The 13,890-nt window shown below is 40.3% G+C and overlaps 1 protein-coding gene across 50 annotated transcripts in view; it reads right to left on the minus strand.

Moving 5' to 3' along the window:
* NEB (nebulin) overlaps positions 1 to 13,890 on the minus strand; it is a 225,713-nt gene that overhangs the window by 80,753 nt on the left and 131,070 nt on the right. For all 50 annotated transcript variants that reach the window (XM_005573144.5, XM_045367036.3, XM_065525475.2 and 47 more), the window contains exons 90-101: positions 11,369 to 11,572; positions 10,908 to 11,012; positions 5,492 to 5,596; positions 5,079 to 5,390; positions 4,267 to 4,371; positions 3,619 to 3,717; positions 3,316 to 3,417; positions 3,071 to 3,178; positions 2,166 to 2,477; positions 721 to 825; positions 505 to 609; positions 46 to 150 (exon numbers count right to left, since the gene is read on the minus strand). In XM_005573144.5, the coding sequence (XP_005573201.3) occupies positions 46 to 150; positions 505 to 609; positions 721 to 825; positions 2,166 to 2,477; positions 3,071 to 3,178; positions 3,316 to 3,417; positions 3,619 to 3,717; positions 4,267 to 4,371; positions 5,079 to 5,390; positions 5,492 to 5,596; positions 10,908 to 11,012; positions 11,369 to 11,572 (1,767 nt within the window). The remainder of the gene's footprint in view (positions 1 to 45; positions 151 to 504; positions 610 to 720; positions 826 to 2,165; positions 2,478 to 3,070; positions 3,179 to 3,315; positions 3,418 to 3,618; positions 3,718 to 4,266; positions 4,372 to 5,078; positions 5,391 to 5,491; positions 5,597 to 10,907; positions 11,013 to 11,368; positions 11,573 to 13,890) is intronic.

Consider the following 13,890-nt stretch of genomic DNA (forward strand, 5'->3'; position numbering starts at 1 on the left):
CTTCAAATTAGAAACTGAGTGGTTATTACATGAAAGAGAACTCACAGTGCTGTAGAGTTTTCCCATGTCTCTGGAGTGGGAGATATGTGGTGTGTCTGGTGAAAACGTGTACTTGCCCTTTGCTTTATTAAATGTTTCTTTATATTTTACCTAAGGAGAGAAAACCAAATCTTTTATTACTATAAGCGTATATTACATTTTTATAAGATTACCTAGAAACATAATCAGTCCACGTTTAGAGATTAAAACTAACCAACTGGTTGAATTTTAGTCCATTTTAGCTAAAACAATAGAATAATTTGGATAGGAATATAGATACCTAAAAGTGAATACAATTTACCACCTGCTAGTGACTTTTAAGACATACCCTCCAAAGATGATCTTAGAATTTACCACCTCCCAATTTGTTTTTACAAGCAATTATCTAAAGTTAAGCTGATCCACCCAATGATATATAATTTACTCCCCAGTCTGTGCACTTCAGCCTGCACAAAGCAAACTTACATCACTTTGATTGACAGAATTAATCTTGGCTAAAACAATCTCTGGAGGATCCACCACACTTGTAAAGTTAGGATAGTTGTCAAGGGCATTTTTCTTATATTTGATCTGTAAAGAAATGGAGACAATTAAGACAGGTCCACCACAACAGGTTATCTACCTGCACATGGCAGGTAGGAGGGCAGGCATTAGGTTAGAAGGAGAACAGGCTTTGCATACCTGATTCATCATTTCCTGGTTCTTAGTAACCCTCACATGGTCCACAGAATCCAGGGGGATCCAGCCAATGCCTCGGAGCCACTCTAGGTCAGCTTTGTAGATATTCTGAGAGCAGGAAGAGAGGTATAATGGAGGAATAAATGACTGAGACACAGGCTTACAGAGGGCAGGTTACAATTTTTTCAAAAGCTTTTAAAGGATTTCTCTCTAGTAGTTGTCTCATTCATTCAATTGTGATTTCACCTGAGCAATATTTCTTGAGGCTATTACTGTGCATGAGGCACTATGCTTGGTGCTTTGATGAGTAAGTATAAAGAAGGAGTCTAGGAGTCGAGATAAGTCATTTATAAAGCAAGAAGTGCTATTAGATCAAGTGCTCAAATGCTACTGGAGTTGAGGGGAAGGGGCTGTTATTTTCTGCTATTGTCATAAGAAAAGGCTTACCAAGGAGGTTGTACTTTTAGATGGATTTGGTACATTTAGTCACGTAGAAGTATGTGGGGGCATTTAGACTAAATGAGGGAAACTACACAAGTAAATGCTCATGTATTGGGCAGGGGGAGTCATCCCCTGGGTCCCAGCCAAACCTATTCTTGCCCTTACGCCTTCAAGCACCTGGATTCTCCCAGCCTACTTGACATGAAAATAAGAGGAGTTGCTATTCTGATTAAAGTTCCACAACTGCCATTTTGCTGCAGCAACCAGTGAGGTTGGATGTTCAAGTTCAACATCTTTGCCGCAGCAGTCTTTGACTTCCAGGTTCCCTTTTGTTAATGATGAGAAGACCCAGGTAGCATTAGCTTCTCTGGGCACCTAAGCAACTAAGTTGATGCATCAAGTTACTATTCTGCACATACTGAAGGCTGGTGGCAGGTAGAGATCTTGATTCAGGTATCAGTGGGAGGTAGGTTATGTCTTATTCTCTATCCTAGCTTTACCAAAGCTCTGCATGAGGCATACTGGGCCCTCGTGCAACTTAATCAGTATTTCATTTCTCTTTTGCTTTGGGAACAACTTCATCAATGCCTCGAGGAATGAGATGCTTGGCAAAGCAGGAATAGGGCATGCTTAGGTCTTTAACTGTGCTTATCACCTAATATTGTCAAAACCTCAACTCATTCTCAATTCCCACCCAAGCCAATTATTATTTTCAATCAGCTGATACTTTTCCATGTGAATGTGAGGAGTTGCTGATGGCCAAAATGGTACAAAAGCAGATTTTAAAAAAAATTGATTGAAAGGTATTCAGAAATGCAGTCAGTAGGCAAACCAATCAATCTATCACTGCTCCTGATCTTTCTCTACTTCATATCCAGCCTCAATTCCCTTCGGGAACAAATTATCTGTGGCCTCAAATTTCAAGCACTTGTGGATCTGGGATGTTGCTCCTCATTCTCAGAGTGTACCATGAGTTTCTAGATAATGAAGAAACAAAAATCACTTACATCGCTCTGTAGGTCATAGGCCTTTCTTGCCTGAATAACATCATTCTGGTCAGGATGACACGTCCATTGGTGCAAGTAATTACGGTAGTCAATATCACTGACAAGGGTCTGCCCCTCCTTGGCGGCCAAGACTGACTTCATATCAGCAGGTATATTGATTTTGGCCTTTGTTTTGTGGTAGTCCTCTTTGTATAGTCTCTCATTCTGAATCTGGCCTGCATGCTCAAACCAAACCAGCTTAGGGTCATCTCTCATCGTCGGGACACCAACATAATGACCTTTTTGCTTCACATGGTCAGCTCTGTATTTCAGCTGGTGAGAAGAGGAGTGTAAATTCCATCAGTTTTGACAAGCACACAAGGCAGAGGGGGCTTGACCATCTACTAAGGGATATCAGCAAATTCAGCCCCCCAGATTTTTGTTTGATATCCACCCCCAACTCTGAGAACAAATAATAAAAAGCGTTGAAATAAATCCATGCGAAGAAACACCTATTTAAAAATAGAAAAATATTCTGCTGAGATAGCCCTAAAAATGATAAAAATAAATTTTAAAAAATAAAAATAGAGAAAAAACATATACTTGTTCTCTGATTCTGACAATAGTTTTATTCGAAGGCCTAAAGATTTTAGGAAGGGCAGAGAATATAAGAAAAAGTAAATAATTTGAACAATTGCTTTTAAAGAAGCCAAGGGGGTGGTGGGGGGAGGTGGTGAAGAAAGAAGAAAGCCCATGGAAGAAAGATCAAAAAGGGAGCAGGTACTCCAACCATCACCAAGCCTGGCCAGGCTCTGCCACACTGAAACTGAACACCTTGAAGGTGCTATTTCTGCCTTCAGCATAACTGGAATCCCTGGGAGCAAGGTCCCACTTTTGCAAAATGCACTCCCATCAGGATATATTACCTCACTCTGAACGTCACTGGAGTGATGGGCATGAACAAATGGCACAGCATCTGGAGGCAAAATGTAACCTGTGGCTTTTTGTCTCTCCCAGCCTTCCTTGTAGAGATACTGAAAGACAGAGCCACAGTAAAGGGTTGAAATGAGGAGTCAGAAGGGAGGGGTAAGTTGTGTACATAATTATCCTACAGTTCCATTAAGGCCCTCCACTCGTACACAAATACAAGGCATCTGGGTGAAACCCATACCTGGTCCAGTATCCTGGCAGCCTCCTGGGCAGTGTGCAGCAGGGGAGTTTCTGTGAGGGTGTACTTTGATTTGGTGTCATTCCAGTCTTTTCGGTATTTAATCTAAAAAAAAAAAAAAATGAGAGGCAAGGGGGCAAGTGACTTATTAAGAAAACATCATGTTGTCCAAGCAATTGTTAGCATCCATCATTTTAATGATTAAAATCTGTATTTCAGATGATTGCATGTTGAGTGTAAGTAGATGGAAAAGCTTTGGAAGTGATATCTGCCTGATGGTGAGATTTAAAACAGCCATATACTTACATCATCAAGGATCTCGCCACTTTGTTTCGCTGTCACATAATCAACTCTATCATCCACAGGCGTAAAGTTGAGAGTTTCTATTTTTGTGCGATATTTTTTCTATGGGAAAGAAAGCAGCTTTTAGATAGTTGTAATTCCTGGACGTGTGTGAACTGAGAAAGATACACTAAATTTAGGGTCCTTCTCTACTAGAAACATACAGTGCCATATTTGAATGGCGTCTTCTTGGGAATTTGGCTTTCTTTTTAGCATTTTATTTTTTAAACAAATGGATCAGCCTCTTATGCCTCCCACAGATTTTAAAGTAGGAAGTTTGCTTAGCTCTCAAAGTTATATAATGTATCATTATGTGTATCGCAATGCACATTTTTCCAATGGGACAAACGTTTCCCAAATATATTGCTATTGCTGACAAAAAGATTTTTCCATTTATACAATGCCAAGCATCAGTGAATGTCCTGGATATATTATGGATGTGGTCCCATAATGTGATAGGGACAGTACAGTTTCAAAAATATATACATCCAGTTTAAATCACAGCCATTGAAATGGTTAAGACTGCTGATATTAGATGACTATATTTTAGTTTGTGCATTTTGTCACTTTCTTGGGAAATGTACTGAATGTCAGGGTAAAATCTTGGAATACCTCACTGAAGATATCCGCGGCATGTTTGGCATGATTGACGGACACGGAGTCATTTGGCATCCACCCAATTCCACGCAACCATTCCAAGTCAGCCTTGTAAACATTCTGTGAAAACAAGGCCAGAATGAGTTCAGCAACCCTGGTCATGTAGTCCTAGTTAGGCTGTCCATTAGTCTGATGAAGAAATACAATGTAAATGCTATATAAGCCAAGGAGGACATACTCAAGCAGCCACGCAGGTAATGTAAGAAAATTCATTAGGCGGCCAGGCAGTGTGACAAACTATAGCATATATTTTTATTTAAAAGGGGTTATCCTTGATTCTGTTCTGGTTATTGTTACTAAGGGATAATTCAGAGCTGCGTCCTCTGAATTTCCAAGGGAAATGGGAAATTCGACATTTGTACACAAAAATTTTTGGATTTTAAAATCTTGGCAACTTAGTTCAAAATTTCTAAACACTGTATCAATTTAAAAAAGCATGTCTGTGCCTACATCCTGTCCATGGGCTGCCAATATTTTACTGGATATAAGCTTCTATTGCTGTCTAAATTCTACAGAAGAAATATTTTCACAGTTTTCTTTAATCTGATACAATTAAGACCTGTATTCATACTACCATTTATCTCTTGATATAAAGTCTAGGTCCTTATTGGATTTGGCGATTTTGATACCATACTATAAGGTTTCACTAATATTAAATTCTTGGTGTTATGAAGTTGTAAAATGATGACAAAAGGGTTTAGTGTCATAAACTCTCTGGGATTCATGGCAAACTGAGAAGAGTTCATTCCCAAATGCAGCCCACTCACATCGCTCTGCAGTTCGTAGGCCTTCTTGGCCTGAATCACATCGTTCTGGTCAGGCATGCAGGTCCACTGGTGCAGGTAATTGCGGTAATCCACGTCACTGACCAGAGCCTGGGAATTTTTAGAGTGCAGGACGGAAAGCATGTCCGCGGGGCTCTGGATCTTGGCCTTCCATTTGGCCCAGTCCAGCCGGTACTCTCGTTCATTCTGGAGCTTGTCAGCTATGAGGGCCCAGCGGATCTTGTTGTCATCCCTGGCTGTGCGGGTGCCCACATAGTGTCCCTTCTGCTTCTCATGGTCAAGCTTGTATTTATACTGGAGATGCAAAAATAAAGCAGATGGGTCACAGCATGTCCTCTCGATGCACCTAGGGCATTGGCTGAAAAAAAACTGAGAAGTTGAAAAAGGCCACTCACGTCACTGGCAATCTCCCTGGAGGCCTTGGCAGCCTGGATGGGGATGGCATCCAGCCGGACATCGCAGCCTGCCTTCATTTCATCCCAGCCCTCACGGTAAAGTTTCTGAAAAGGAGAAAAATAAGATATCATCCTAGATTCAAATTTACCAATACCTTCAGTGGCTCAGGTGGAATTCATATCACAGGGGGAAAGTTTTGAAGTCCAAGGACTTGAGAGCAGTTAAAGAAGAGAATAGGTGAGAATTGTTCTATGCACCATGTCCTGGAACATGTAATGGTGTCTGGAGTCCAAAGGTCTGGGCTTGACAATCTCCATTCTTTTGTTTTTATTATTTTTAATGTTTTATATTTTATTTTTATGGGTACATAGTAGGTATATTTCTAGGGTGCATGAGATATTTTGATGTAGGCATACAATGGGTAATAGTCACATCAGGGTAACTGGGTACCCACCACCTCAAGCATTTATCAAGTCTGTGTTATAAACATTTCAATTATACTCTTTTTTCTTTTTTTTTGAGATGGAGTTTCACTCTTGTTGCCCAGGCTGGAGGGCAATGGTGCAATCTCGGCTCACCCCAACCTCTGCCTCCCGGGTCCAAGCCATTCTCCTTCCTCCACCTCCCGAGTAGCTGGGATTACAGGCATGCGCCACCAGGCCCGGCTGATTTTGTATTTTAGTAGAGACGGGGTTTCTCCATGTTGGTCAGGCTGGTCTCAAACTCCCGACCCTCAGGTGATCCGCCTGCCTTGGCCTCCCAAAGTGCTCCAATTATACTCTTTCAGTTATTTTCAAATGTACAATAAATTTTAAACTGGAATGATAGCCTTGAAGTAGTTGCTCATGCTTCATAATCTCGTTAATAAAAAGGGTTTGGCTTTGTTTTCTTGTGTCAGTGTATTGGTAACATTGGGATAACTTTAGACATTAGAATTTCTTTAATGCAGTAATTAAATTTATCTCAAATTCAGTTCAGTTTTGTAACCTTCAGAATTGTAAACTTTTTACATTTGTGGGTTTTTTTCAATATGGCTTTTTTGATCTTATGTGATTAATGATCCTTATCATTTGGTAATGTTAGATCTTCCGCTGAAGCATGATTGGATGTAACAGCTATTCTTTTGGTTTTAAAGAGAAGTTAACTAAAGTAGTGACTGATTTACAAGTATTTAAAAAATGTATGTAAGCATATGTTAACATTTTCATGGATACATTGTGTATTAACAAATAACAGAAAGACTCAGAAATAATAGTAATTTAAATATATAATTCACAAATCATGCCTATCAGTAGGGGAGCTTCCACAGCACAGAAAGAAGTGGATTTTAATTAGTGACAGTTTTGTAGATTTTGCATGTCTGAAAAATGAGTGCTCAAATTTTATCCTTGTAAGCAAGGACAAGTTTTATATGAATTTTCAACCAAGCTTTGTATAAATTTTAAATGGGACTATTTTGACAATTGACTTGTTTTCTGCACAGAAGAAAAAATATTCTCCTTATTAAAATATATGAGAAGGGCTGGGTGCAGTGGCTCATGCCTGTAATCCCAGCACTTTGGGAGGCCGAGGCAGGTGGATCACTTGAGGTCAGGAGTTTGAGACCAGCCTGGCCAACATGGTGAAACCTTGTCTCTACTAAAAATACACAAATTAGCTGAGTGTGGTGGCACATACCTGTAATCCCAGCTACTAGAGATGCTGAGGCAGGAGAATCGCTTGAACCCGAGAGGCAGAAGTTGCAGCGAGCTGAGATTGCACTACTGCACTCCAGCCAGGGTGACAGAGCGAGACTCCCTCTCAAAAAATAAATAATTAATTAATTAAACTAGAAAATAGTTAATGCAAACATGTATTATGTTATCTTTTTATTTTTTGTTTTCATTCTATTTTATTATGCATATTTTTACACTATTTTTCTTATGTAATACTTTTTAATGTGAATATATATGTGTATATGTGTATATACACATATATATTCATATGTATATTCATATATATACATTTGACAGAGTCTTGCTCTGTCACCTAGGCTAGAGTGCAGTGGCACGATCTCGCTGCAACCTCTGCCTCCTGGGTTCAGACGATTCTTGTGCCTTAGCCACCCAAGTAGCTGGGATTACAGGTGAGCCGCCACTATGCCTGGCTAATTTTTCTATTTTTAGTGGAGATGGGGTTTCACAACATTGGCCAGGCTAGTCTCGAACTTCTGGCCTCAAGTGATCTACTCTCCTCGGCCTCCCGAAGTGCTGGGATTGCAGGCACGAGCCACCATGCCCAGCCAAATATATATACATTTTTAACTATTAAAAAAAAAAAAAAAAAAAAAAGCCTGGGGCCTAAGACTCAATTTTTTCAACTACTAACTTTGAGAACATGGGAAAATTTCTCAACTTTTAAAAGTCTCAATTTACCATCTGATAAAAACAAAATAACAATATCTTACTCATGTAGTGAGCATGAAGATTAAACGAATCATTTTAACGTGAATTTGCTTTGTTACCCATAAAATCACATACAAATATTCTGCTAAAGTTGTGCTTTCTAAAGGATGGCAGCAGTTTTAAATTGTGCGTTTAATCAAGATTACAGTAATGGTGATACACGTGTAAAGAAAATGTCTGTGCAGTTTGGTTAGCATTCAAATGGGATGTTTGATTTCTTTCAAAATAGAAGTCATTCTCATTAATATCTAAATAAAGTTAATTTACTTTTAGCATAATTTTGAATATTAGTCTTGCTCATATAGTCTCAATGGTAAAGTTCTGGTGTTTTCAGCTGAGAAATTCATCATGCAAAAGAGAGCGTATGAGACTTTCCAGAATTCTCCTGCCACAGATGCCTATGGATTAGGTGGGAAGAGGCATCTGTACTGCAATGAAGAACTGACTATCCCTTGATTCAGCCTCTTGACAAGAATGCACTGCACCATGACATTGATATCTGGTCCAAAAGAGAAAATACATCAGTGCCCTAAAATTGTATTTTCTTCTTAAACATTGGAAAAAATTAGTCCCCAGGTGGCTCATTATACTAGAATTTATAGAGCTGTTTGGCACATAGTGAGGAATCTTTGCTGGCAGCCTCCTTCTATCACAAAGACATATTATTCTTTTGAAAGCACGCAAATTTTCAGGCCTTGGCAAATTGCACTAAGGTCATACTATTCTACACACAAGCAATTTCTGTGATCCATGAAGGTGGTATCTTCCTTGAACTTCCTTGAATTGTGTAGCCAGCCACGTAACTGGATTATCTTGTACTCACAAATAGGTTTTTTTTTTTTTTTCCAGTTGATTCTCTTCCTTTTTTAAGGCTTAAAATAACTTCTTCTGCAAATAATGATAATTTGGCTTCTTTCTTTCCAATATTTATCTTCTGTTCTTACTCTTTTTGTTTGTTTGTTTGTTTGTTTGTTTGTTTGTTTTTGAAGACAGAGTCTCACTCTGTCACCCAGGCTGGAGTGCATTGGTGCGATCTCGGCTCACTGCAAGCTCTGCCTCCGGGGTTCACGCCATTCTCCTGCCTCAGCCTCCTGAGTAGCTGGGATTACAGGCTCCCACCACCAAGCCCGGCTAATTTTTTGTATTTTTGGTAGAGACGGGGTTTCACCGTGTTAGCCAGGATAGTCTCAATCTCCTGACCTCATGATCTGCCTGCCTCAGCCTCCCAAAGTGCTGGGATTACAGGCGTAAGCCACCGCGCCGGGCATGTTCTTACTCTTGAGTAATTATATTAGCATCGATGAGAGGCTCACTCACTTAGCCAATACTTACAGCAAATGTTAAATAACGATGATGTTAGGGGGCATCCTCATTTTAATCCTGATATGAACAAGAAGTTTGGTCACTGAGGATGAGTTGGGCTTTGATTTGAGATTTATTTTTCAGTCATGTCAAGAAAATATTCACTTATTCTTTCTTAACTAAGATTTTATTTTTAAAAAATAAGAATGGGTATTGGATTTTGTCAGATGCCATTTAAATCTAATAAAATGAGCTTTTTCTTCTTGTTCTATGGCACTATTAGGTCTCTGACTATGGGGCCCTCTTGGCATTCCTGCATGAACCCCAGTTGACTGTATCAATCATTTTAATGTAATGCTGAATTTGGTTTATTAATATTTAAGATTCCCCCCATTACTATTGGTCTACAGTTTAAATTTTATTTATTTATTTATTTATTTATTTGAGAGAGGGTCTTGCCCTGTCTCCCAGGCTAGAGTGCAGTGGCATGATTATGGCTCACTGCAGCCTCTTCCTGCTGGGCTTAAGCAAGATCCTCCCACCTCAGCTTCCCAAGTAGCTGGGACCACAGGTGCACATCACTGTGCCCAACTAATTTATTTTTTATTTTCTTGCAGAGATGGGGTCTCCCTATGTTGCCCAGGCTGGTCTGGAACTCCTGGGCTCAAGCAATCCCCTGGCCTTGGCCTCCTAAAGTGCTGGGATTATAGGCATGAACCACCATGCCCAGCCCGTCTATAGTTTTTAATTTGTGACACTATCTTTGAAAAGTTCTGGTAATTGCAATGGATTTCCTTCTTTTACTAGGCTCCTGGTAATTTATTTGTAGAAGTTTTGAAATCATCAAGGGGACTCTGACATTTGAAAGTAGGAAGGAAAGTGTTTAAATGCTCTCCTTAATTTCTTAATTAAGAAACCTCTTAATTTCTTGCTATATGGTTTTTTTTTTTCCTTGGGTCAATTTTGGTCATTTATAATTTTCTAGAAAACCCCCATAGATCCATGTTTTAGAATTAATTCATATATTTTTGCAAAGAATTATAATTATTGGCCGGGCGCGGTGGCTCACGCCTGTAATCCCAGCACTTTGGGAGGCCGAGGCGGGTGGATCACGAGGTCAGGAGATCGAGACCATCCTAGCTAACACAGTGAAACCCCGTCTCTACTAAAAATACAAAAAATTAGCCGGGCGTAGTGGCGGGTGCCTGTAGTCCCAGCTACTCGGGAGACTGAGGCAGGAGAATGGTAAACCCGGGAGGCGGGGCTTGCAGTGAGTCAAGATCGTGCCACTGCACTCCAGCCTGGGCGACAGAGCAAGGCTCCGTCTCAAAAAAAAAAAAAAAGAATTATAATTATTTTGAGTTTATCTGAGTCTATCATTAATTCTCCTTTCTTGTTTGTGCATCTCTTCATTCCTCTTTCACCTTCTTTGTCCCCTTATTCACAAAGGACAACTAAGAAGACTTTTGTCGTGAAGATATTGACTCACCAGTAACTGGCCTTCCCAGTGAATCACCAGGGATCTCTCTTCTTTGCCTCAGTCCTAGTCAAGGGCTGACTGCAAGGAGCCTTCCCCACCCCGCCAAGGCCATCTTCCCTCCCTTCCATGGTCATAGTATAGCCCTGACTGGGTAACTTTCCAGACAAAAGAGTCTGTTGTGGTACTTACATTGCTCACATTAAGAGCATTTGCTCTAGCGAGGTTAATTTCTGGAGTATCTGGCATTATGTGGACTGAAGTTTTATCCTTGTCCCAAACCTCTCTGTACTTTGGCTGTGGAAAGAAACAATAATAACAAGATTACTTCAAAATTTCATGTCACTAGTCCCAGTACACAACTTTAATTTTCTTTTGGATTTGATCTAAAACCTTTTCACGTTAGGGCAAAGATTTCTGGAATCTTTTCACATAAGTTACTCAAATTTGGTATAAGATTTGTATTATTTCCTTTTATTAATACTTTGAGTTTTTCCTTAAAATTAATAAGCAAACCAAGACAATACTGTCAGTATTACTTAATAAAACTTTTGTTATTAACAAAGTTATTACTATTCTAAAATAGATTACCAGGTTTATTATTTCTCATGTATTTATGGCATGTTCAATTTTAACAGAAAAAACTAACTTACAATACTAATATTTTCAGCATTTGATTTAGCAAGGACCACATCGGGTGTGTCTACAATGCTTGTGTACTTAAGGTTCACCACAGGCGTCCGATAGACACTGTCACAAAGGATCTCCTGGGCATTTTTGACTCTCAATACTTCAGGAGACCCTTGGGGCATCCAGCCAATGCCACGCAACCACTCCAAGTCAGCCTTGTAGAGGGCCTGAAAAAGAAAACATAGGTAGAAGCAGGGTTTGTGTTTTGTTGTGTATATGTGTGGTAAAATGACAGTTTTTATGTTATATATATATATATACACACACACACACACACGTGTATATCATAAAAAATATATATAACATAAAAGATATACATATATAAAACATAAACATATATATATATTTTTTTTTGAGACAGAATCTCATTCTGTCACCCAGGCTGGAGTGCAATGGCATGATCTCGGCTCACTGCAACCTCCGCCTCCCGAGTTCAAGCAATTCTCCTGCCTCAGCCTCCCTAGTAGCTAAGACTACAGGCACATGCCACCACGCCTGGTTAATTTTTGTATTTTTTTTAGTAGAGACAGAGTTTCACCATGTTAGCCAGGCTTGTCTCAAACCCCTGACCTCAGGTGATCCGCCCGCCTTGGCCTCCCAAAATGCTGGGATTACAAGAGTGAGCCACTATGCCAGGCCTCTTATATTTTATCTTCCACAAACAATAATGAAAACAGAGCGCTAGCCTGGCAAACATAATTCCTCAAATACACAATGGCATTTTATTTTGCTTGGTTTTCTGTGGCAAGGGTCTGTGGGAAGTACCCACATGCATTCTAAAAGGCAAAGTGATGCAGAAGCCGCTCTCTGAGGGAGTGCATGGAAGACTTTTGAATAATATTTAGGCAATCATCATACCATTACCAATGTGGACTTGAAAGCAACAATAATGCACTTTCTAGTAAGTTCTCCACACAGCAGCCAGAATGATCTTTTCAAAATTCAGAATTCAAATCCGATGTCACAACATTCCCCCTATCCTATGGCTTCCCATTGGGATAAACATCAAAATCCCTGACACAGACTAGAAGGGGATGAATGGTCTGGCACCAGTCCCCACCTATTCTTTCAACCTCGTGTCATCTGTACTTCCATTGGCCCTGTGTGTCCTGATCCCACAGCCCGTCTTTCAATTCGTAGTCTCATCATCCCTCTTTAAACATGTTGGTCACCCTGAAGGAATGCCCCATGTCCTCCTAACCGACCCAACTTCTGTTCTTCCTTCATATCTCTATAAAATCAGTGCCTTCTCAGAAGAACTTTCTCGATCTCTTTTCATAGCACCATGGATCACTCTCAGCCACTCCATTTTTATTCTTTAATGAACATCTAGGTCTCAGTTATCAATGTGAACTCTCTAAAGTCAGGGGCTGTCATGTTTTTTGTTTGTTCTTGAGATGGAGTCTCACTCTGCCGCCCAGCTGGAGTGCAGTGGCACAATCTTGGCTCACTGCAACCTCTGCCTCCTGGGTTCAAACAATTCTCCTGCCTCAGCCTCCTGAGTAGCTGGGTTTACAGGCACATGCCACCATGCCAGGCTAATGTTTGTTTTTAGTGGAGACAGGGTTTCACCATGTTGGTCAGGCTGGTCTTGAACTCTGGGCCTTGTGATCCGCCCACCTCAGCCTCCCCAAAGTGCTGGGATTACAGGTGTGAGCTACCGTGCCCAGCCCCATGTCATGTTTTTTCTTCTTCTTTATTCACCATTGTATCTTTAGTGCTTAGCACAATGCCTGGCACACGGTGTGTTTAATAAGTATTTTTAAAAGGATGATTAGGAATTCGATCACTAGTTCCACAATTTTGGTCTCCAGAAACTGTCTTAAATCCACCACTTGGCAATGCATTTTAAGTGATGAGCATGCTTTCCTGTAATGAACTCATTCATCATAAAAAAGTATCTCTGGAAGCTTAAGGGAACCAAGGTCAGATCATTTTTAAGTTATCCATTCTATACAGGAAATAAATAACCTTCTGGAATCCATCATTTCTAAAAGTTTGGAGGGCAGAAAATACGAATAAATCTAAAAATGCCTCAGGTGAGTTAATGAGAGACCACATTGTGAAGAACTTCAAGTTAAAGGAAACAAGTGGTCTGGAATGTGCTGCTAACTTTTCAAATTAAGTTGAAGGAAGACGGTCCTGCCCTTCTTTGATACATAACTGAATGACTATGTGTATTCTTTTGTTTAAGAAACTGCTCCAGCACTTTGGGAGGCCGAGAAAGGTGGATCACCTGAGGTCAGGGGTTTGAGACCAGCCTGGCCAACATGATGCAATCCCGCCTCTACTAAAAAATACAAAAATCAGCTGAGTTTGTGGCATGTGCTTGTGATCCTAGCTACTTGGGAGGTTGAGGCAGGAGAATCGCTTGAACCTGGGAGACAGAGGTTGCAGTGAGCGGAGATCACACCACTGCACTCCAGCCTGGGTGACAGGGTGAGACGAAGGAAGGGAAGGGAAGGGAAGGGAAGGGAAGGGAAGG

The sequence above is a fragment of the Macaca fascicularis genome, chromosome 12 (assembly GCF_037993035.2).
Source record: "Macaca fascicularis isolate 582-1 chromosome 12, T2T-MFA8v1.1".
NCBI classification, from domain to species: Eukaryota; Metazoa; Chordata; class Mammalia; order Primates; family Cercopithecidae; genus Macaca; species Macaca fascicularis.